At 44.7% G+C, this 23,526-nt stretch overlaps 1 protein-coding gene across 2 annotated transcripts in view; it reads right to left on the bottom strand.

Annotated features, from left to right (window-relative positions):
* Positions 1-23,526, bottom strand: part of LOC100380787 (block of proliferation 1) — an 88,231-nt gene that overhangs the window by 5,805 nt on the left and 58,900 nt on the right. For both annotated transcript variants that reach the window (XM_014178542.3, NM_001173911.1), the window contains 9 exon segments: positions 18,836-18,990; positions 18,588-18,705; positions 17,369-17,470; positions 11,430-11,642; positions 10,972-11,133; positions 10,726-10,806; positions 10,009-10,078; positions 2,191-2,323; positions 1,677-1,857 (listed from right to left, as the gene is read on the bottom strand). In XM_014178542.3, coding sequence (XP_014034017.2) covers positions 1,677-1,857; positions 2,191-2,323; positions 10,009-10,078; positions 10,726-10,806; positions 10,972-11,133; positions 11,430-11,642; positions 17,369-17,470; positions 18,588-18,705; positions 18,836-18,990 — 1,215 coding nt within the window.

Raw genomic sequence — 23,526 nt, 5'->3', positions numbered from 1 at the left:
CCAAAATACTTTTTATATCTTTATAAATTCCCCCCTGGGCTCGGAATTAAGGGTGTCCAATCGTCCCTGGATTTGTTGGGGTCTACGGGAAAAAACTGACTCAGATCCAAAATTCATACAACCACTGCACATAAACTGTTAAAAAAAAAGCAATGTGGCTGATGCAACAGATCAGTCCTTTTAGCTTAAAATATTGAAAGTTGTATTTATTCATATTATAAATTCAACAACACGGCTGTAGGCTATATGCAAATGTTCCAAAATATAAGTAGTGGGAAAAGACTGTTCTCAAGAGCGGTGTCGTGTGACAGAAATTAGAAAAGAGGGGAGATCTAAAGATGCATCAACTAGCATGGGTCCCTAATATGAGTGGGATTATCACCAACTAGCATGGGTCCCTAATATGAGTGGGATTATCACCAACTAGCATGGGTCCCTAATATGACCGGGATTATCACCAACTAGCATGGGTCCCTAATATGACCGGGATTATCACCAACTAGCATGGGTCCCTAATATGACCGGGATTATCACCAACTAGCATGGGTCCCTAATATGACTAGGAGTATGCCTTTTGCTGCCGGACAATAAAATAACGTTGATTTGAAAACCAACATGAAAAATGCTGGTTTCTATGCCATATTATGTATTTATAAAAGAATTCCCCCAATATGTCTAGGATCATATTTTGGCTAGGCTACTTTGAAACAAGGTAAGACTCTTCAGAAAACGACAGAAAACGTCCAGGTTTTAAACAATGAAGTTAATGATTACACAGTTTCAAAATGCTGACCGTCTCCGATCAGACGCAAGGTGGGTGATGTGCGGTGCGCCACAGGTACTGTCCTTTATTCTCTTGCGACCATTTGATATGAACAAACCACACCTCGAGTATGTTTACAGAATCGAACCTTAAGATGTCAACATTCATTATATTTGTAAAACATGACTGGCGTTAATCCTGTATTTATGTAGGCCCTAATTAAAAGGCTCATTAAAGTTATGCTACATTTTCTGGCGCCTCCCTCATGTCAGCATGGGTTTGGACATGAGGCTGTAGGCAACATGCATATCACCTACACTTTACCTGTAGGCTTTCTGATCAGAGTAATTGTTTGATATTGTGATGTGATTTTTTTTTTTTTTACTTGGCCATTCGGAGAATTTAAATCTATATTATTCTTGTCCAACTTTTTTTGTGCTTTTCCCGGACAAGAGGACAAGTGTTAATGTCGAGCCCTGTGAGAATAAGTCTGTGACGGTAGGTTCAGGACTCTTACCTTGGGGTGGGGTGAAGGTTAGTCTGTGAGGGTAGGTTCAGGACTCTTACCTTGGGGTGGGTGAGGGTTAGTTTGTGAGGGTAGGTTCAGGACTCTTACCTTGGGGTGGGTGAAGGTTAGTCTGTGAGGGTAGGTTCAGGACTCTTACCTTGGGGTGGGTGAGGGTTAGTCTGTGAGGGTAGGTTCAGGACTCTTACCTTGGGGTGGGGTGAGGGTTAGTCTGTGAGGGTAGATTCAGGACTCTTACCTTGGGGTGGGGTGAGTGTTAGTTTGTGAGGGTTGGTTCAGGACTCTTACCTTGGGGTGGGGTGAAGGTTAGTCTGTGAGGGTAGATTCAGGACTCTTACCTTGGGGTGGGTGAGGGTTAGTCTGTGAGGGTAGTTTCAGGACTCTTACCTTGGGGTGGGTGAGGGTGAGGCGGTGGCCATTGTCGTGCTCTGGGCCTTCAGGCAGAGCCCACGTAACAGCCTGCTCCTTGTCCTCCTCTGGGGGCTCATAGGAGGTAATCAGCTGGTCTGTGGAGCTCACCACCAGCCTGTCTCCCAGAGCTGGGTTCAACAGCAGCACTGTACTCTCACTGAGGGAGAGAGGGGGATGGAGTGATAGGGAGAGAGAGACCAAGAGAGAAAGAGTCAGGTTGCTCAAGTCACGATAATGTCACAGTAGTAAAGGGGAAATGTCCTCTCAAAGTTTGTTGACAGCGGCATCAGTAGTACCACATACTAACAATTATAAACTGGTTGCAGTGGTTATTGGTTAACCTCTGAAACTACACTATGAAATCATTCGGTCTGTGAACACATACAGTATACTGTATGTTCAGTGATGAAGACACAGAGGAGAACTCAGGACATAGGAAAGAGTGGAGCAACCATTAGGAGGAAAGAGACTGTTGGAGGAGGAGACTTACAAGCACACAGCCACCAGGCAGACGGCCGGGTTGGGGTTCCACGCCACGCTCTTCACAGCTCCGCCCACCTCCAGCGTCTTCATGCAGCGCCCCGTGTTGACCTCCCAGAAGCGCACCGTACAGTCGTCTGAGCCTGGAGGGAGAGATAGGGGTCAAAGGTCAGACCACCAGAGTCAACAGGGGGCCCATAACAGCAATGTGTGTGACTGTATGTGCCCTGGCAGAAAGTGTGGTCTCTGGACGCCGGGCCTCGTTGAGTTACCACAGCGTGAAAGTGTTAAAGTAGCCCATAAATAAACCTGGAGAGCTCAGAGCTAGCAGGCTGACTAACCTATATGAGAGGGGATCACAAACTAATGGCACAGGGGTAGAGGGGGATTGGGCCTGGTTTGTGTCACTGCTTAGACAGGGGTTAGTTTATGGGAGACTGTACGCGCGTCCTAACTGGTATCCTATTCCATACGAAGGGCACTACTTCAGACCCTACGGGCCCCGGTCAACAATAGTTCCCTATATAGAGAATAGGGTGCCATTTGGGATGCAGCCTGTGTTGATTAATAATAATGTGATACACAGTAATAGTAGGAGTTCAGACATTACCTCAGGGTAATGTAGCTCATCTTTATATAGCAAAAATAGAACGTAAGCCTCTTCAATACATTATCAATTAACTGTGTGTGTGTGTGTGTGTGTGTGTGTGTGTGTGGGCTGTAAAGTTGTATGTTTGTGTGTGGTTCACATGCGTTCAAAAGTGATCCATTTGTGTGTATGTGTGTGTGTGTTTCACGTGTTCAAAAGTTCTCTCTCTCCGTGTGTGTGTGTGTGTGTGTGTGTGTGTGTGTGTGTGTGTGTGTGTGTGTGTGTGTGTGTGGTCGGTCGTGTGGTGTGGTGTGTGTGTCGTGTGTGTGTGTGTGTGTGTGTGTGTGGGGGGGGGGGGGGGGGGGGATTAGCAGACATACAGAGGGACGGTACAGATTTCCTGGGCTGCCCGCTGCTCATCAGCTGAGTGAAAACAGACGCTCTTCCTGAACGCAGCTCGCTCTGCCTCTCCAACTGCCTGTGAAACCACCGCTGCTGCCTGACACATCATTGGCCGATCTGGACGCAATAAGGCCACGCTCCAATTCCCTATATCGTACGACCATATGGGCTGCTCTGGTAAAAAGTAGTGCACTATGTAGGGAATAGGACTCCATTTAGGCATAATGCCTTCTGGGAGTGCGTGTGTAACTGATGTGAAATGGCTAGTTAGAGGTGCCGCGCGCTAATAGCGTTTCAATCGGGTGACGTCACTCGCTCTGAGACCTGAAGTAGTTGTTCCCCTTGCTCTGCAAAGGCCGCAGCTTTTGTGGCGCGATGGGTAACGATGCTTCGTGGGTGTCAGTTGTTGATGTGTGCAGAGGGTCCCTGGTTCGAGCCCAGGTTGGGGCAAGGAGAGGGAAGGATCCTACACTGTTACACGTGCAGTATCACTGGAGAGCACTGCCAAAATATGATAATTTGCATTCAGGTTGACATGTCTTTTCTTTGCCATAATGTGTCTACTAGCCATGGAGCAGTCATATTCAAATAGATCTTTCTAGAATCTTTGGCAACCTCCTGTACTGGTCTGCTTTTGCTGTTTGGTTTGCCACTACACCTCTGTTAGGAGCCAACGGAACACTGACATTTCTAATATACCTTTTCTTTGGACAATACTTTGGCATGAATGAACCCCTGCTTATGTTTGTCTCCCTTTTCCTGTTAGGGGGTTTGTTTGAGAAAGAAAGAGTGAAAAAAAAAGAGGTCCCAATCAATACCATATCTCTCCTTACTGCTGGCATAAAATAAGGAAAACTGTGAACGCGAAGGCACTACGCAAACCAACCACCTTCGATAACAGCACCGACTCTATGCTACTCCAACGTATGAGCGGGAGGCAGTAGTAGTAAAATAAAATGTCTTATTTTTACTTTTATACCTGCATGCTCCATAAATGCATAGGAAACAAAGGGGGGGGGGGGCTCCAGACCGGAGGGTGGAGTGTAATAACTCGGAAAACCATAATCACTTTTTAAGTACTGAGCCCTGCGGCAGCGACGGATATAGAACTGGACGGACAGGCCCGACCCGGCCCGGCGGTGAGGTTGTGTCCAGCTTGCGGTTTAGAGAGAGAGTATGAGTGCGAGACCAGTCCATCTGGCAGCGCATAGCTGTGGTTCAGCCGGTGGATTGGCCGAAGGGTCGAGTGAGTCGCATGTGGACACATTGGAAACTCAACACTTGTGTTTGAGAGGGAGAGGTCTAAGGCTGTAAAACTGGGTTAAGAACTCTCCTCGTCTTTTCTATTGAGGGGACTTCCTTAAATGCTAGGTCAATGTCAATGGTTTACTCAAATACATAACTGGGGCAGACCCAAGAGTTTGGAGTGCACTTACTCACCTACTTGAGAATACAAGAAGGATATTTTTTGGGTGGGGCTATGGACATCAATCTGACATAAATACAAGGCTGTGTCACTGGACAGGATAAGAACATTTAGCAAAATTAGAGAATAAAACTAAAACGGACGCGTGGTTTGTAACATCAGAGCACAGTTCAAGGCACAGTGGACGAGTGCAAACCACAATGTTAGTCAACAGACAGGAGCAGCGCTATTGGTCAGCACGATCAACTGACTCAGGGCGGAGGGAATGACGGACTGAGGACTTTCTAGGGCACCTTGGTTTGAAAGCCATGTAGTAACAGCATTATTCTTCTACTAGCTAGGTATATTCCGCTAAAGAAGGTTTCAATCAAAGCACAAACAAATAAGCTAGTGAACGTCATTGGCTGCCATTATAGCCAGTTAGATACACCAAACCTTTGGAAAACTGACACGCTGCTAATTTATAATACATTTACACACCAGAACACACCTCTGTCAATTACATTTTCTTTTGATCAATATACTTCAAATTCGCAGACTTAACAACACAGTGTCAAGTTACCTTTCAATGTGTTCCATGAAAACCTGTAACTTTGTCGCTATCCACAAGTAAAAATGAGCAGGGTTGCACAAGAAGCATCCAGGTAAAATATCAATGATAATTGCTTGCGCGACCTGTTGCCAATTCGTTGGGGAATGGGGCTTTACAAGGTGTCGAAAGCATTTGACAGGGATGCGGCCCATGTTGACGCCAATGTTTCCCAAAGTTGTGTCAAGTTGGCTGGATGTCCTTTGGGTGGTGGACCATTCTTGATAGACATGAAAAACTGTTGAGCATGAAAAAAACAGCAGCGTTGCAGTTCTTGACACAAACCGGTTCGCCTGGCACCTACTACCATACCCCGTTCAAAGGCATTTGTCTTGCCCATTCACCCCCCATGTCTCAAGGCATAAAAATCCTTTATTAACCTCTCCTCTACTGATTTGAGTGGATTCAACAAGTGACATAAGGGATCATAGCTTTCACCTGGTCAGTCTGTGTCATGGAAAGAGCAGGTGTTATTAATGTTTTGTACACTCTGACAAGGACCCTCACAGAAACAGTCAACTAACTCACAAAAACATGACAATCAGTTAGTTTATGGTACCATCTTGGTAGTGGTGCCGCTGGTGGGTGTCATTTCCCTCTGGTTCTCAGGGCTGTGTTCTTCCTGTTGTGACCTCACAGAGGCCTCTGTCCCTGGGCTGCCCGCCTGGGACGGACCACTCACATGTCCACAACCAGCCCAGATAATTTGCAGTTGTGTTCCAAAGCAACACTTGTGTGTTCTTTTACAAGAATGACTAGCTATATTCAGCTGGGTTTGATGTTGTGGATAGGAGAGAGACAGAGAGAAGGGGACTAGCTAGGGGAGTTAACCTAACCTTAGTGTCTATGATGTCCCAGGTCCTTCAGAACAAAATGTGAGGGGCCAGCTCTGGCCCAACCAGATGTGGTTAGTAAAAGGTGGGCTACATTTCTGAGAAAAACCTGTTCCATACATAGGATTCCGTAGTTCCATAAAAAGCCAGTGACATTCTAATCCCAACCCGACCAGCGTGTGGAGGAAGGCATTCCGTCCTTCCCGGTCATAACCACCAGGGAAGGGTTGAAGGTTGAGTGTTCAGCCCTATCCAGAGTTCAGAGGGAACGCCACCCGCAGGGCTGGAGGAGCTGCCACTGCACCAAGTTACCCATTGTGGCCACATCATTAGTATGGAATGTGGAGCCGGGAACACCAGAACCCCAGTTTGTTTACTGCTGGGAGTGTGGGTGTGAATATACTGTACACAGAGTCAAGCCAGAGTCCAACCCAGGATGATCAGTACAATGTCCCACGTCTGTGTCTCATAACACTCTATTCCCTCCATCAGTGTTTCCCAACCCTGGTCCTCCAGTACCCCCAACACTGCACAGTTTCGTTGTACCCCTTGACAAACACACCTCATTCAACTCACTGAAGGCTTGATAATTAGTTGACAAGTTCAATCAAGTGTGCTTGTCCAGGGTTACAAAAGAAATGTGTACTGTTGAGGGTACTCAAAGACCAGTGTTGACTACTTTTGACCAAAGCCCTGTGGAAGTACCCATGGGCCCTGGTAAAATGTAGGACACTATATAGGGAAGAGGATTCCATGTGTGACTCTGACTATAAATGGTTGTAAGAGGTTCGGAATGCCTCTAACATACATTTTTTTTGTTGCATACTTATAAAGTGTATAAAAGTCACTCCAGTCCTGAAAGAACAGAGGGCATGCTGGGTGTGGGGTAGGTCATCGTCATGTTTTACAGTTTTAGACGTCTCCAGAAGAATGTATGACACAACCGACAAATGATTTCACAGCATTACTTTGGTTTCCTATTACAAGTGGGTTTTTTATTTTTATTTTTTTATTTTTTTACATGGGGACATTGTCTGGCTGTGTTTTTACTGCTGTTGGCCTTGGTAGCTTCTTCGTAATAATATTTTCCAACTTTATCGTGGTTGAGTTAGTGAGCAGTGAGTACAGGCTTGGTGTGGTGGGGTTGGCGTTAGCCCCCTGCGCTAGCTAGCACTACCCCAGACAGTCCCCTATTTGGAGACAGGGTGGGTCAAAGAAACAGCCATCATTAAAAAGCACCACACACTGATATGGAATGAATTATCTGTCAACCCTCACACAATAGGAAAACAAATTGAAGGGGGGAGCTGCAATTCCTGGGAGGTTGTCAACTGCCATTTTTACTGTGGGAAAGAGGGTTTTATGACTGGTTTAATATATTTTACAGCAATACAAAAGAGTGGCGCTGACTGTAGTGGTTTTGCATATGGGCCTTTATGAATCCTTTATTATGGACGGCTTAACAGATATTGCCACTAAATTGCTGCCAGGCAGCCTCGCTCGCTCACTCACTCACTCTATCCTTCCTTCTTCACCTCCCTCTCCCGTCTTTCTCTGACTAGCCCACGTCACCCCTCTCTCACTCCTTCCTTCACTTGGAGGGCCTAGTACTAGTGTGAATGGAAACGTAATCAAAACAGGTGCTATTGCCACCATGTTGTAGTCGTCCCTGTAGGCTACTGACCAGTCTATTCAGTGCTGATATTAAACTACAGACCATACAGTAAAACATCCCTACAGTATGACTATGGCTTGGGGAATAGAGATTTCCATGGCTGTCATAGAAGAGTAAGGCCAGGGAATAAAGTTCTTAAACAACATGTAAAGTGTTGGTCCCATGTTTCATGAGCTGAAATAAAAGATCCCAGAAATGTTCCATATGCACAAAAAGCTTATTTCTCTCTTTCTGTGTACACATTTTCTTACATGCCTGTTAGTGAACATTTCTCCTTTTCCAAGATAATCCATCCACCTGACAGGTGTGGCATATCAAGAAGCTGATTCAACATCATGATCATTACACAGCTGCACCTTGTGATGGGGACAATAAAAGGCCACTCTAAAATGTGCAGTTTTGTCACACAACACAATGCCACAGCGGTCTGAAGTTTTGAGGGAGCGTGCAATTGGAATGCAGACTGCAGGAATGTCCACCAGAGCGGTTGCCAGAGAATTGAATGTTAATTTCTCTACCATAAGCCTCCTCCGTCATTTTAGAGAATTCTGCAGTATGTCCAACCAGCCTCACAACCACAGACCACGTGTATGGCGTTATGTGGGTGAGCGGTTTTCTGATGTCAACGTTGTGAACAGAGTGCCCCATGGTGGCGATGGTATGGGGAGGCATAAGATACGGACAACAAACACAATAGCATTTTATTGATGGCCATTTGAATGCACAGAGATACCGTGACGAGATCCTGAGGCCCATTGTTGTGCCATTTATCCGCGAAGGAGAAGTGTTGCGCGGCAGGTCACACCAGATACTGACTGGTTATCTGATCCCCTACTTTTTTTTTTTAAAGGTATCTGTGACTAACAGATGCATATCTGTATTCCAGTCATGTGAAATCCATTTATTTTATATGCATGCATGTATGTATATATCACACACACACACACACACACGTGTATATATACACACACATACACACACACATATAAATTGACTGATTTCATTATATGAACTGTAACTCAGTAAAATCTATGGAATTGTTGCATTTATATATTTGTTCAGTGTATTTCATAAATGTATATTATTCTCAATATGTCCTGAACTTTTCATACTGTACAGTTACTACAATAATTGACCTATTCAGACCAAGTTACACTGGCCTTTGTCCTGGTGCTGAGTAAAGAGTTCAAATCTCCAGTCAGCAATACCTCATGACTGTGGAAAGACAAAGCCACCTTCATGTTATATGGCTGGGGCCCTTACTTCATATCTGACAGTGTCCCCCAGGCTCAGAACATATTAAACTGAGGGAAACTAGCCAACACTGAGTGAGCAATCTACAGACCCTTCTTCCCTCACCTCCATGTTATTAAATTCACATCCATGTCTATCAAGTGTTACTGCTTTGAATCATACGTTGTTTTCCTGGTAAGAATCTGTAGTCAATGTGCATAATTACATCTACTTCTAACGGCTACTCTTCATCACCAAAAGGAGAACAATTAGGGATGACTTTCTACATCAGGGATCCTCAACTGGCGGCCCGTGGGCCAAACTGGCTTTCAGAGACGGACTGTAAAAACACCAGGAAATCAGCTGTAAGTGATTTTAACGTAGGAACACTTCCCAAGTAATCCCACGGATAATAGAGAAAAGTGATCATATACACATGTAACCAAGGTATGACAAATGCTTATGTTTTAGTAAAATATATCAGTTTGGGCTTCTTGCGGTCAAGTTGCATTTTAGAAAAGATTTTTAATTAATTATGTTCCAGCCACCCCCCGACCACCCACTCAAGAAAAATAATCGTCCCGCGGCTGAATCTAGTTGATGATCCCTGTTCTACATAGTACTAACATTCACAACCCAAGTAAAGTCTTAGCCTACTGTTCTCTGACTGACCGTGGAGAACAGCCAGCTAGCCAGAAGTTAGAAAAGACAAAGACTATTTAAGTCTAAGATGGATGAGGAGAAAAGGAGACCGGCTAGGAAGCTATCTGTGTTTGATTTTTCCTTTTAGATATGTGCCAGGCAGTAAGTAAGGCCTGCCCCTCTCTCCCTCCCTCCCTCCCTCCCTCTCTGACACTGCCTGGAACACACAGTCATTATGACATCATGGCTCACACTTTCGGGACGATTTAAGCGGTCAGTTAACTACTGACTCAGAAACAGGCATAATAAAAAAATGGAGTGCCAGCAAGACAGTTTGCTACTGACTAAGAAAAAGGCAAACTGATGAGCTAGCCAAACGGCAGCTGAGTCAGAGATGTTACTACATCACATGAAAGATGAATAGGGAGAAAACACTGACCTGAGACCAGCCATTGGCCAGTGGGAGACGCACTGATGGAACGCACCAGACTGGTGTGGCCAATGTACACCTGTTGAGAGGACACATCATTATGATTGGTACTGACTTAACTTACTTACTTAGGATCATCACCCCACCATGTGACATAGCAAGACTTTCTAACAAATACATGGAAGTCTTCCATCTCAGGCAACTCAAGCTAGCAGTAAAATCAGATTTAAAAAACAACATCTCAAAGAGGACTGTGAAAAGACACACACACACACACACACACACACACACACACACACACACACACACACACACACACACACACACACACTATTCTTAGTAATGTAGTATTGTAATTGCATAATGTAATAATGGAGAAATGTAAATTTGTATAATGCACAATGTTTTGTTTGATGTAATGTTTCTCTGTTTGGATCCCAGGAAAAGTAGCTGCGGCCTTGGCAACAGCTAATGGGGATTCTAATGAAACAATAAATGATCCTGTATTTGAATGCTTATCCAGAAATGACAATTAGACCAAACATGTAAGCAATTTTCTGAGAGTGGTGCTGGATCATCTGACATAAAAAGGGGACAAGTTGATGAAAAAGCTTTAAACAAAAAGGTTCAAATCCAGGCATGTCACATGATTACGCAAAATACAGGACTTTACAATGAGGTACACTTCCAATAAAATATTCCCAGTGGTTCCAGTGGTTGACCTACCAGGGACATGGTGGTGGGGAAGGGCTGCAGGTCCTTGGGTTTGGGCAGCTTGGGGATCAGATCTTCTGGATTCACATTCACCTGTGGAGACCAAGTGAGATGAATAGAGTTGAGGAACGAGTTGAGAACCACCCAATTGAACTGACCATAGATGGGTCCTTCAAAATGAGCTGCACTTTTCTTTATGAGCATCTTCAAATCAACGTCCTATTTATCCAGACATTCAGGCAGGGTCTGTAGTCTCACCCTCATCTTGCGTTGGCGGGGGCACAGGTAGAGGTCGAGGCAGCGTTCAAATCGCTCGTGGATGAAGCGGGAGAATGCAGGCACGGCCCTCAGACAGGAGTGTTTCTGGGGGAGGAACGGGAGCTTCCTGTCCTCTGCATCCTGCTGCTCCCACGCCATTCTCTGACAGGGGGATAAAGAACCAATGGTGGGTGAGTATACTAATGACTGGCTTGTATACTGGTTAATGATTGGTCTGTGTACTGTGACTATAGTTACAAGGAGGGATCTCGGGACCAAAATGCTACAGTTATTCTATGCTACCAATTGATCTGCTACTGTACAAATTTAGCCAATTACTAAGAGAATGAGGTTATTCATGATGTTGCAAAAAAATATCTGTCCAAGTATGTGTGTGCAGCATGTAATGCATTCCAACACAGACTTTCATAATTACGCATAATGAATGAACTATTTACCTCTTCCTCTGTGAGCAGGTATTCAGGCGGTGGGTTGTAGGACTCCTCGTGTCCAGGCAGCCTCATCTTGGGGGCGGGGACATGCATCTTGTGGCGCCCCAGGATGGCGTTGGGGTCCTCCTTGGCCCACAGGTCGTAGTACTGAGGGGTGGTCTCTTTGGGCTTACGGGGCTTGATCCAGCCCATCTTTATGGCATGGACCAGCTTCGACACCTGGGAGAGAGAGAGGACAACAGCAGTGGTGAAACTTAAGTCTGTGTGTTCGCACAAATAATAATAATAATAATAATGTCAAAAAATGTATAGAAGGTATCGGTGGGTTAATAAAGCTACGGTTTATAATGCAGGGGGGTCTAATGGTATTGGTGGGTTAATAAAGCTACGGTTTATAATGCAGGGGGGGTCTAATGGTATTGATGGGTTAATAAAGCTACGGTTTATAATGCAGGGGGGTCTAATGGTATTGGTGGGTTAATAAAGCTACGGTTTATAATGCAGGGGGGGGGGTCTAATGGTATTGGTGGGTTAATAAAGCTACGGTTTATAATGCAGGGGGGGGGGTCTCATGGTATTGATGGGTTAATAAAGCTACGGTTTATAATGCAGCGGGGTCTAATGGTATTGGTGGGTTAATAAAGCTACGGTTTATAATGCAGGGGGGTCTAATGGTATTGGTGGGTTAATAAAGCTACGGTTTATAATGCAGGGGGGGTCTAATGGTATTGATGGGTTAATAAAGCTACGGTTTATAATGCAGGGGGGGGTCTAATGGTATTGGTGGGTTAATAAAGCTACGGTTTATAATGCAGGGGGGGTCTAATGGTATTGGTGGGTTAATAAAGCTACGGTTTATAATGCAGGGGGGGTCTAATGGTATTGGTGGGTTAATAAAGCTACGGTTTATAATGCAGGGGGGGTCTAATGGTATTGATGGGTTAATAAAGCTACGGTTTATAATGCAGGGGGGGTCTAATGGTATTGGTGGGTTAATAAAGCTACGGTTTATAATGCAGGGGGGGTCTAATGGTATTGATGGGTTAATAAAGCTACGGTTTATAATGCAGGGGGGGGGTCTAATGGTATTGATGGGTTAATAAAGCTACGGTTTATAATGCAGGGGGGGTCTAATGGTATTGATGGGTTAATAAAGCTACGGTTTATAATGCAGGGGGGGTCTAATGGTATTGATGGGTTAATAAAGCTACGGTTTATAATGCAGGGGGGGGGGTCTCATGGTATTGATGGGTTAATAAAGCTACGGTTTATAATGCAGGGGGGGTCTAATGGTATTGATGGGTTAATAAAGCTACGGTTTATAATGCAGGGGGGGGGGTCTAATGGTATTGATGGGTTAATAAAGCTACGGTTTATAATGCAGGGGGGGGGGTCTAATGGTATTGATGGGTTAATAAAGCTACGGTTTATAATGCAGGGGGGGTCTAATGGTATTGATGGGTTAATAAAGCTACGGTTTATAATGCAGGGGGGGTCTAATGGTATTGATGTGTTAATAAAGCTACGGTTTATAATGCAGGGGGGGTCTAATGGTATTGATGGGTTAATAAAGCTACGGTTTATAATGCAGGGGGGTCTAATGGTATTGGTGGGTTAATAAAGCTACGGTTTATAATGCAGGGGGGTCTAATGGTATTGGTGGGTTAATAAAGCTACGGTTTATAATGCAGGGGGGGGGGTCTAATGGTATTGGTGGGTTAATAAAGCTACGGTTTATAATGCAGGGGGGGGGGGTCTCATGGTATTGATGGGTTAATAAAGCTACGGTTTATAATGCAGGGGGGTCTAATGGTATTGGTGGGTTAATAAAGCTACGGTTTATAATGCAGGGGGGTCTAATGGTATTGGTGGGTTAATAAAGCTACGGTTTATAATGCAGGGGGGGTCTAATGGTATTGATGGGTTAATAAAGCTACGGTTTATAATGCAGGGGGGGGTCTAATGGTATTGGTGGGTTAATAAAGCTACGGTTTATAATGCAGGGGGGGTCTAATGGTATTGGTGGGTTAATAAAGCTACGGTTTATAATGCAGGGGGGGTCTAATGGTATTGGTGGGTTAATAAAGCTACGGTTTATAATGCAGGGGGGGTCTAATGGTATTGATGGGTTAATAAAGCTACGGTTTATAATGCAGGGGGGGTCTAATGGTATTGGTGGGTTAATAAAGCTACGGTTTATAATGCAGGGGGGGTCTCATGGTATTGGTGGGTTAATAAAGCTACGGTTTATAATGCAGGGGGGGTCTAATGGTATTGATGGGTTAATAAAGCTACGGTTTATAATGCAGGGGGGGGGGTCTAATGGTATTGATGGGTTAATAAAGCTACGGTTTATAATGCAGGGGGGGTCTAATGGTATTGATGGGTTAATAAAGCTACGGTTTATAATGCAGGGGGGGTCTCATGGTATTGGTGGGTTAATAAAGCTACGGTTTATAATGCAGGGGGGGGGGTCTAATGGTATTGATGGGTTAATAAAGCTACGGTTTATAATGCAGGGGGGGGGGTCTCATGGTATTGATGGGTTAATAAAGCTACGGTTTATAATGCAGGGGGGGTCTAATGGTATTGATGGGTTAATAAAGCTACGGTTTATAATGCAGGGGGGGGGGTCTAATGGTATTGATGGGTTAATAAAGCTACGGTTTATAATGCAGGGGGGGGGGTCTAATGGTATTGATGGGTTAATAAAGCTACGGTTTATAATGCAGGGGGGGTCTAATGGTATTGATGGGTTAATAAAGCTACGGTTTATAATGCAGGGGGGGTCTAATGGTATTGATGTGTTAATAAAGCTACGGTTTATAATGCAGGGGGGGGTCTAATGGTATTGATGGGTTAATAAAGCTACGGTTTATAATGCAGGGGGGGTCTAATGGTATTGATGGGTTAATAAAGCTACGGTTTATAATGCAGGGGGGGTCTAATGGTATTGATGGGTTAATAAAGCTACGGTTTATAATGCAGGGGGGGTCTAATGGTATTGATGGGTTAATAAAGCTACGGTTTATAATGCAGGGGGGGTCTAATGGTATTGATGGGTTAATAAAGCTACGGTTTATAATGCAGGGGGGGGGTCTCATGGTATTGATGGGTTAATAAAGCTACGGTTTATAATGCAGGGGGGGGGGGTCTAATGGTATTGATGGGTTAATAAAGCTACGGTTTATAATGCAGGGGGGGTCTCATGGTATTGATGGGTTAATAAAGCTACGGTTTATAATGCAGGGGGGGGGGTCTAATGGTATTGATGGGTTAATAAAGCTACGGTTTATAATGCAGGGGGGGTCTAATGGTATTGATGGGTTAATAAAGCTACGGTTTATAATGCAGGGGGGGTCTCATGGTATTGATGGGTTAATAAAGCTACGGTTTATAATGCAGGGGGGGTCTAATGGTATTGATGGGTTAATAAAGCTACGGTTTATAATGCGGGGGGGGGGTCTAATGGTATTGATGTGTTAATAAAGCTACGGTTTATAATGCAGGGGGGGGTCTCATGGTATTGATGGGTTAATAAAGCTACGGTTTATAATGCAGGGGGGGGGGTCTAATGGTATTGATGGGTTAATAAAGCTACGGTTTATAATGCAGGGGGGGTCTCATGGTATTGATGGGTTAATAAAGCTACGGTTTATAATGCAGGGGGGGGTCTAATGGTATTGATGGGTTAATAAAGCTACGGTTTATAATGCAGGGGGGGTCTCATGGTATTGATGGGTTAATAAAGCTACGGTTTATAATGCAGGGGGGGGGGTCTAATGGTATTGATGGGTTAATAAAGCTACGGTTTATAATGCGGGGGGGGGGGGTCTAATGGTATTGATGGGTTAATAAAGCTACGGTTTATAATGCAGGGGGGGGTCTCATGGTATTGATGGGTTAATAAAGCTACGGTTTATAATGCAGGGGGGGTCTAATGGTATTGATGGGTTAATAAAGCTACGGTTTATAATGCAGGGGGGGGGGTCTAATGGTATTGGTGGGTTAATAAAGCTACGGTTTATAATGCAGGGGGGGTCTAATGGTATTGGTGGGTTAATAAAGCTACGGTTTATAATGCAAGGGGGGGGGTCTAATGGTATTGGTGGGTTAATAAAGCTACGGTTTATAATGCAGGGGGGGTCTAATGGTATTGGTGGGTTAATAAAGCTACGGTTTATAATGCAGGGGGGGTCTAATGGTATTGGTGGGTTAATAAAGCTACGGTTTATAATGCAGGGGGGGTCTAATGGTATTGGTGGGTTAATAAAGCTACGGTTTATAATGCAGAGGGGGGGTCTAATGGTATTGGTGGGTTAATAAAGCTACGGTTTATAATGCAGGGGGGGGGGTCTAATGGTATTGGTGGGTTAATAAAGCTACGGTTTATAATGCAAGGGGGGGGGTCTAATGGTATTGGTGGGTTAATAAAGCTACGGTTTATAATGCAGGGGGGGTCTAATGGTATTGGTGGGTTAATAAAGCTACGGTTTATAATGCAGGGGGGGTCTAATGGTATTGGTGGGTTAATAAAGCTACGGTTTATAATGCAGGGGGGGTCTAATGGTATTGGTGGGTTAATAAAGCTACGGTTTATAATGCAAGGGGGGGGGGGTCTAATGGTATTGGTGGGTTAATAAAGCTACGGTTTATAATGCAGGGGGGGTCTAATGGTATTGGTGGGTTAATAAAGCTACGGTTTATAATGCAGGGGGGGTCTAATGGTATTGATGGGTTAATAAAGCTACGGTTTATAATGCAGGGGGGGGGGGTCTAATGGTATTGATGGGTTAATAAAGCTACGGTTTATAATGCGGGGGGGGGGTCTAATGGTATTGATGTGTTAATAAAGCTACGGTTTATAATGCAAGGGGGGGTCTAATGGTATTGGTGGGTTAATAAAGCTACGGTTTATAATGCAGGGGGGGTCTAATGGTATTGGTGGGTTAATAAAGCTACGGTTTATAATGCAGGGGGGGGTCTCATGGTATTGATGGGTTAATAAAGCTACGGTTTATAATGCAGGGGGGGTCTAATGGTATTGATGGGTTAATAAAGCTACGGTTTATAATGCAGGGGGGGGGGGTCTAATGGTATTGGTGGGTTAATAAAGCTACGGTTTATAATGCAGGGGGGGTCTAATGGTATTGGTGGGTTAATAAAGCTACGGTTTATAATGCAGGGGGGGTCTAATGGTATTGGTGGGTTAATAAAGCTACGGTTTATAATGCAGGGGGGGTCTAATGGTATTGGTGGGTTAATAAAGCTACGGTTTATAATGCAAGGGGGGGTCTAATGGTATTGATGGGTTAATAAAGCTACGGTTTATAATGCAGGGGGGGTCTAATGGTATTGGTGGGTTAATAAAGCTACGGTTTATAATGCAAGGGGGGGGGGTCTAATGGTATTGGTGGGTTAATAAAGCTACGGTTTATAATGCAGGGGGGGTCTAATGGTATTGGTGGGTTAATAAAGCTACGGTTTATAATGCAGGGGGGGTCTAATGGTATTGATGGGTTAATAAAGCTACGGTTTATAATGCAGGGGGGGTCTAATGGTATTGGTGGGTTAATAAAGCTACGGTTTATAATGCAGGGGGGTCTAATGGTATTGGTGGGTTAATAAAGCTACGGTTTATAATGCAAGGGGGGGTCTAATGGTATTGATGGGTTAATAAAGCTACGGTTTATAATGCAGGGGGGGTCTAATGGTATTGATGGGTTAATAAAGCTACGGTTTATAATGCAGGGGGGGTCTAATGGTATTGATGGGTTAATAAAGCTACGGTTTATAATGCAGGGGGGGTCTAATGGTATTGGTGGGTTAATAAAGCTACGGTTTATAATGCAAGGGGGGGGGGGGGGTCTCTAATGTCTGTAAACCTCCAATTTCAGAATCCCCATTTTAACAAAGAGACAGAGAGACAGAGAGAGAGAGAGAACCTTCTCCTTCTCTATGAGCGAGGGGATGAAGCTGCGTTTGTCCTGGGGCCTGTTGGTCACCGGATGGATCATGACCTCGTTGGTGAAGAAGTCCACTGACGGCTAAAAGAAAAACAGAGTTTATGAGAGCGAAAAGGAGAGCGATATATCAAAAGCTGTGGGAAGTTTAACAGACAGCCCAATTGACTGAACTAGAATTATTGGACCACCAAAGGCTCAAGACAGGTAGCAGCTGATGACATGACTGACTGACAGCCTGGGACTTTTCTTTATTTTACAGTTCTGGTGTTAAGTTTAAACATTTGTTTTTGCTCCTGACAATGTATACAGAGCGACTTACAGTAGTGAGTGCATACATTTTCATATATGTTTGTACAGGTCCCCCGTGGGAATCGAACCCACAGCTCTAGTGTTGCAAGTGCCACACTCTACCAACAGACACACGGGACCAAGTGCCTCATCTGTGGCTTGCATTGCAGTGATCGGTTTAGTTTATATGCTTCTGTAATACCACTGGCATTAACACGAGACAGAGAGCTGAGCCATTACATCCATGACACCATCTAGGTTCCATCACAATTCAATGTGTGTGTGTAACCCAATTAAAACCTCTCCAGCAAACCCTGCTTATTGCAGTACAGGACAACCCTCTCCTCTCCAGTTGTGGGTTCAAATACTACTTCAATTCTTTAACACACTGAGCATTTGCGCCAGTCTGCCTGCAGTGCCAGGTGGACGGGGTTTGCAGTTGTGGGACATTTCAACTGGTTCCATTGCAACAAGCTAGCTCATTCAATCACAGCTAAAGTACCTGAAATGTATTCAAATTGTATTTGAACCCATGTCTGCTTTCGACCGACTTGTTCCAAGTGGTGAAGAGAGCAGGGAGTGCAGACGAGGTTTGGGTTATGTCAGGAACGTAAGTGGTTAATGGACTGAGGTCTAGTTTGCCCTCTCTAATGGCGGGTATGCTGTAGTCATTATCTGCTCAGTCATTGAATAGAGCCACCAGCCGTCGACACGTCAAGTCAAAACTGGGTCATATTCCCTACACACCAAACAGGGGACGGACGAACTGAAACAAGGAGGGAATACTTAAAACTTTATCCAATAAGAAACGTTTGCCATTGCAAAACGTTTTGCTACATTTTGCCCTGATGAATAAGACCTTGGTGCCGAGCAGACTTGAGAACAGTCATAACATGACCCGAGTCTTTACCTCGTACTCATTGAAGTTGACGTCGCCGAACTGGCCCTTCTGAAGGCGGTGCACCAGGTCCACCTGCTCGTCTGACAGACGGATGTCTGAGGCTGTCGTCTTGTCATGAACCGTACGCCTGGTGGAGATGGAGGGAGGGAGGGAGAGAGGGAGAAAGAGAGAGAAGCCAGGTGAGAAAACAGGTATACACATCCTCTTTTGTCACAGAAGTATACGAGAGAGAGAGCTCATCTTCATCCTCTCCTCACCAGTAGTCTGGGTTCTCCATCTTGTCCAGGAACTCATCCAGTTCATCTTTGTTCCTGATGGGCTTAAAGATCTTCTTCCCGTCCAGGTTATAGCCGATGTGAGGATAGTCCTGGTACCACTCCATGGGAATGTTGCCCACTGTGTTACGAATGTCCTGGGAGAGAAAGGAGAGAGACAGAGAGAACCGTGTCAATAACCGTGTCGAAAAACACTTGAGGACAAAATGTTTGTCTTAGCATTAGACAAGCTTGCACAAGGGCTGTTACAGTCCTTCTTATCACTTCTCATAGAACCCCTCTGGCCTAGTGGAATACGGAGTTGATAATTGTACTCTGGGAATAGAGTTTTTCTTTACCCTCATGAATAGACCCTCAGGCTGGACTGGCCTGCAAACACTCTCACCCTCATCATCCTTTTCCTCCATTCATCTATGAATGCTATTGGCTGGATGAGGCCTGGGACGGTAAGGTGGGTGGAGTACAGGGCCTGGCCTGGATGGTGGAGTACAGGGCCTGGCCTGGATGGTGGAGTACAGGGCCTGGCCTGGATGGTGGAGTACAGGGCCTGGCCTGGATGGTGGAGTACAGGGCCTGGCCTGGTGAGAAATCCAGCAGGTAAAATACCTCAGCTCATTCCACAACCTCATTATACGACGATCGGAGTTATTAAACTAAATGAGTACAGTCTGAAAATAAAGATTCCTTTGTATGAGAAATGACACACACTTTACACACCCACACGCGCTCGCTCACACACACCCACACGTGCTCGCTCACACACACACACACACCCGCGCACACACACGCGCACACGCACAGCTGAAAGCTCTCAGAAGTAGTGAGCCACTCTTTAAAGTGGAGCCTGCACCTGTGAGTGATTTCAATAACACCCCTACCAGATCCAATTAGAAGGGAGTGGGCAGCGGTGGCATGTTTTTTCTCAAAGCCAGCTGGGGAGACCCTCCCACACACACTGTCCATCCTCAAAGCCCCCACTCAACACACACACACACAGAATGGGCATTGGCACCAACTCTAGCTCCAGGTGACCCTTGAGAGGTTGAGAAGGTTGTGTTGTTGCGACTATAGCAACATGACAGTCAGGAAGCAGAAACAGAATAAATACTATTGTGATACTTCCTGTCTGGAAACACAATCTAACTTGCTGGTTGTTAATGGGTGACCTCTATAAAAGGTCACCCTGCCTTGCTGGCTGGCTGGCTATGTCCAGACCTCTAGAGAGCTATCACGCCGCCTCTGGAGACAGAACTACATGCTACTGCAAAAACAAAACATGTAGAATGGTTCCGTGTGGTGGTTTGCGAACTCTACGCCTGACCTTAGCCCTTCACCTAGCCTCGTCTCACACACACATTCTCCATATACACTGCTGCACTTCATATGGGCTCCCGAGTGGTGCAGCAGTCTAAGGTGCTGCATGTCAGTGCTAGAGGCGTCACTACAGACCCTGGTACGACTCCAGTCTGTATCACAACTGGCCGTGATGGTCAACTCCAACCAACCCCAGTCCCCCTGGCCTGTGTCACTGTCACCAATGCCTCCCTGCTTCACTGGGGCCTGGAAGAAAGAGAGAGTGTAACGGGGCCAACGACAGACAAAATGTTCCATTTGACGAGCTCCAGAATCACACAGACGACTTCTGGGCAAGAGAGAAAGTGTTTCGGTACGAGGGATCGAGTTTCGCCAAAGAGTGGGCTCTCACCTCCTCCAATGCACCAAGAGAGGAAGCTAGCGAAGCAAATGAGATTCAACGAGATGGGTTAGATTCGTGATTTATGCATTATTGTTTCCAACGTGTTGCCAGAACGTTAACAGGAGTTTTCTTAATCTCAACTTTCAAACACAACCGTTTATTTTGATTTACTATGGTAAGGATGACTCCAATACATTCATATAACACTACAGGGACAAAGAAAAGCAAACAGACTAGCAGGCCTACACGACAACCCAATAAGATTCAGCTGGAAATAATAGATTTTAAATAGACTTAGAACAAAATGATTTGATCCCGGGGTTGACAAGAGACAAGGAGTTAGTACGCTAACAAGCAAGAACTGAAGAACTGAGATTGCATACTCTACCATCACACAGTCATGTCGCCAAGAACTATTCTTAAATTGACCGCCGAGGTTATTAGCTGGCTTTACTGAATGTTATTTTTTTAGCACTTACAAAAGGCTGCCTGTTGTCGTCTGGCTGGCTGCTGTTAGGATGGGATTTCAGGACTGAGTGTCAGACTGTGCTGATGGGAGTAACTGCTGGACTGGTCACTGCTGTGGGCCTGAGAGGACTTTGACTGTCACAGCTGGACAGTGTGTGTGGTGTGTGCATGTATGTACAGTTGAAGTCGGAAGTTTACATACACTTAGCTTGGAGTCATTAAAACTCGTTTTTTCAACCACTCCACAAATTTCTTGTTAACCTATAGTTTTGGCAAGTCGGTTAGGACATCTACTTTGTGCATGACACAAGGAATGTTTCCAACAATTGTTTAGAGAGTGAATTATAAGTAAAATAATCTCTCTATCACAATTCCAGTGAGTCAGAAGCTTGCATACACTAAGTTGACTGTGCCTTGAAACAGCTTGGAAAACTCCAGAAAATGATGTCATGGCTTTAGAAGCTTCTGATAGGCTAATTGACATCATTTGAGTCAATTTGAGGTGAACCTGTGGATGCATTTCAAGGCCTACCTTCAAACTCAGTGCCTCTTTGCTTGACATCATGGGAAAATCAAAAGAAATCAGCCAAGACCTCAGAAAAGAAATGTAGACCTCCACAAGTCTGGTTCATCCTTGGGAGCAATTTCCAAACGCCTGAAGGTACCATGTTCATCTGTACAAACAATAGTACGCAAGTATAAACACCATGGGATCACGCAGCCGTCATACCACTCAGGAAGGAGATGCGTTCTTTCTCCTAGAGATGAACGTACTTTGATGCAAAAAGTGCAAATCAATCCCAGAACAACAGCAAAGGACCTTGAAGATGCTGGAGAAAACAGGTACAAAAGTATCTATATCCACAGTAAAACGAGTCCTATATCGACATAACCTGAAAGGCCGCTCAGCAAGGAAGAAGGCACTGCTCCAAAACCGCCATAAAAAGCCAGACTACGGTTTGAAACTGCACATGGGGACAAAGATCATACTTTTTGGAGAAATGCCCTCTGGTCTGACAAAACAACAATAGAACTGTTTGGTCATAATGACCATTGTTATGTTTGGAGGAAAAAGGGGGAGACTTGCAAGCCGAAGAACACCATCCCAACCGGGGAGCACGGGGGTGGCAGCATCTTGTTGTGGGGGTGCTTGCTGCAGGAGGGACTGGTGCACTTCACAAAATAGATGGCATCATGAGGAATTTAAAGTATGTGGATATATTGAAGCAACATCAAGACATCAGTCAGGAAGTTAAAGCTTGGGTGCAAATGGGTCTTCGAAATGGACAATGACCCCAAGCATACTTCCAAAGTTGCGGCAAAATGGCTTAAGGACAACAAAGTCAAGGTATTGGAGTGGCCATCACAAAGCCCTGACCTCAAACCTCCAGAAAATGTGTGGGCAGAACTGAAAAAGCACGTGCGAGCAAGGATGCCTACAAACCTGACTCAGTTACACCAGCTCTGTCAGGAGGAATGGGCCAAAATTCACCCAACTTATTGTGGGAAGCTTGTGGAAGGCTACCCGAAACGTTTGACCCAAGTTAAACAATTTAAAGGCAATGCTACCAAATACTAATTGAGTGTATGTAAACTTCTGACCCACTGTGAATGTCATGAAAGAAATAAAAGCTGAAATAAATCATTCTCTCTACTATTATTCTGACATTTTACATTCTTAAAATAAAGTGGTGATCCTAACTGACCTAAGACAGGGAATTTTTACTAGGATTAAATGCCAGGAATTGTGAAAAACTGAGTTTAAATGTATTTGGCTAAGGTGTATGTAAACTTCTGACTTCAACTGTATGTATGTATGTATGTATGTATGTATGTATGTATGTATGTATGTATGTATGTATGTATGTATGTATGTATGTATGTATGTATGTATGTATGCATGCATGTATGGATGTACACGTACACACACACCTTTCTAAACGGTTCACCCGATATGGATGACAGTTCGCACTTTACCTATTCATTGTATAATTTCAAATCCAAAGTGCTTGAGTATGGAGCCAAAACAACAAACGTGTCACTGTCCGAATACTGTTGGAACTCACTGTATTAAAACTTTACACATTTCCTCTCAGGTTGATTTATTCTTTACAATGTTTTAGCTAGTGTGTCACAGCCAGCCCACCCAAACCAGTGTCTTAATGAGATGACAACATCAAACGGACACCTCAGCGTTCTCACAGATCTTACAATTGAGTGCAACTTGACACCCCTCGTTTTCAGTAAGACCTGCTCTTAAAGAGGTCCTTCTGACCCCCTTCATTTCCAGGGTGTGTGTATGTGCATGTGTGTGCGTTTGTATGACCACCTCCCTCAAGACTGGGGCCACACCATTTCTACCACAACACTGGGTAAGTCAACCAGCCTGATCACTGTACAATCATGACTATTATCAAGTCATCTATCATACGAGAACTGAGAATGTTTAGCCACCCCTTTCTGTAAAAACATGATGCCAACACTTCTCACAGGCCTATGGGGAGAGACA

Source organism: Salmo salar, chromosome 27, assembly GCF_965601325.2.
Source record: "Salmo salar chromosome 27, fSalSal1, whole genome shotgun sequence".
In the NCBI taxonomy this organism is placed as follows: domain Eukaryota; kingdom Metazoa; phylum Chordata; class Actinopteri; order Salmoniformes; family Salmonidae; genus Salmo; species Salmo salar.
Note: the sequence above shows the minus strand (reverse complement) of the source record. Positions and strands in the feature narration are given on the sequence as shown.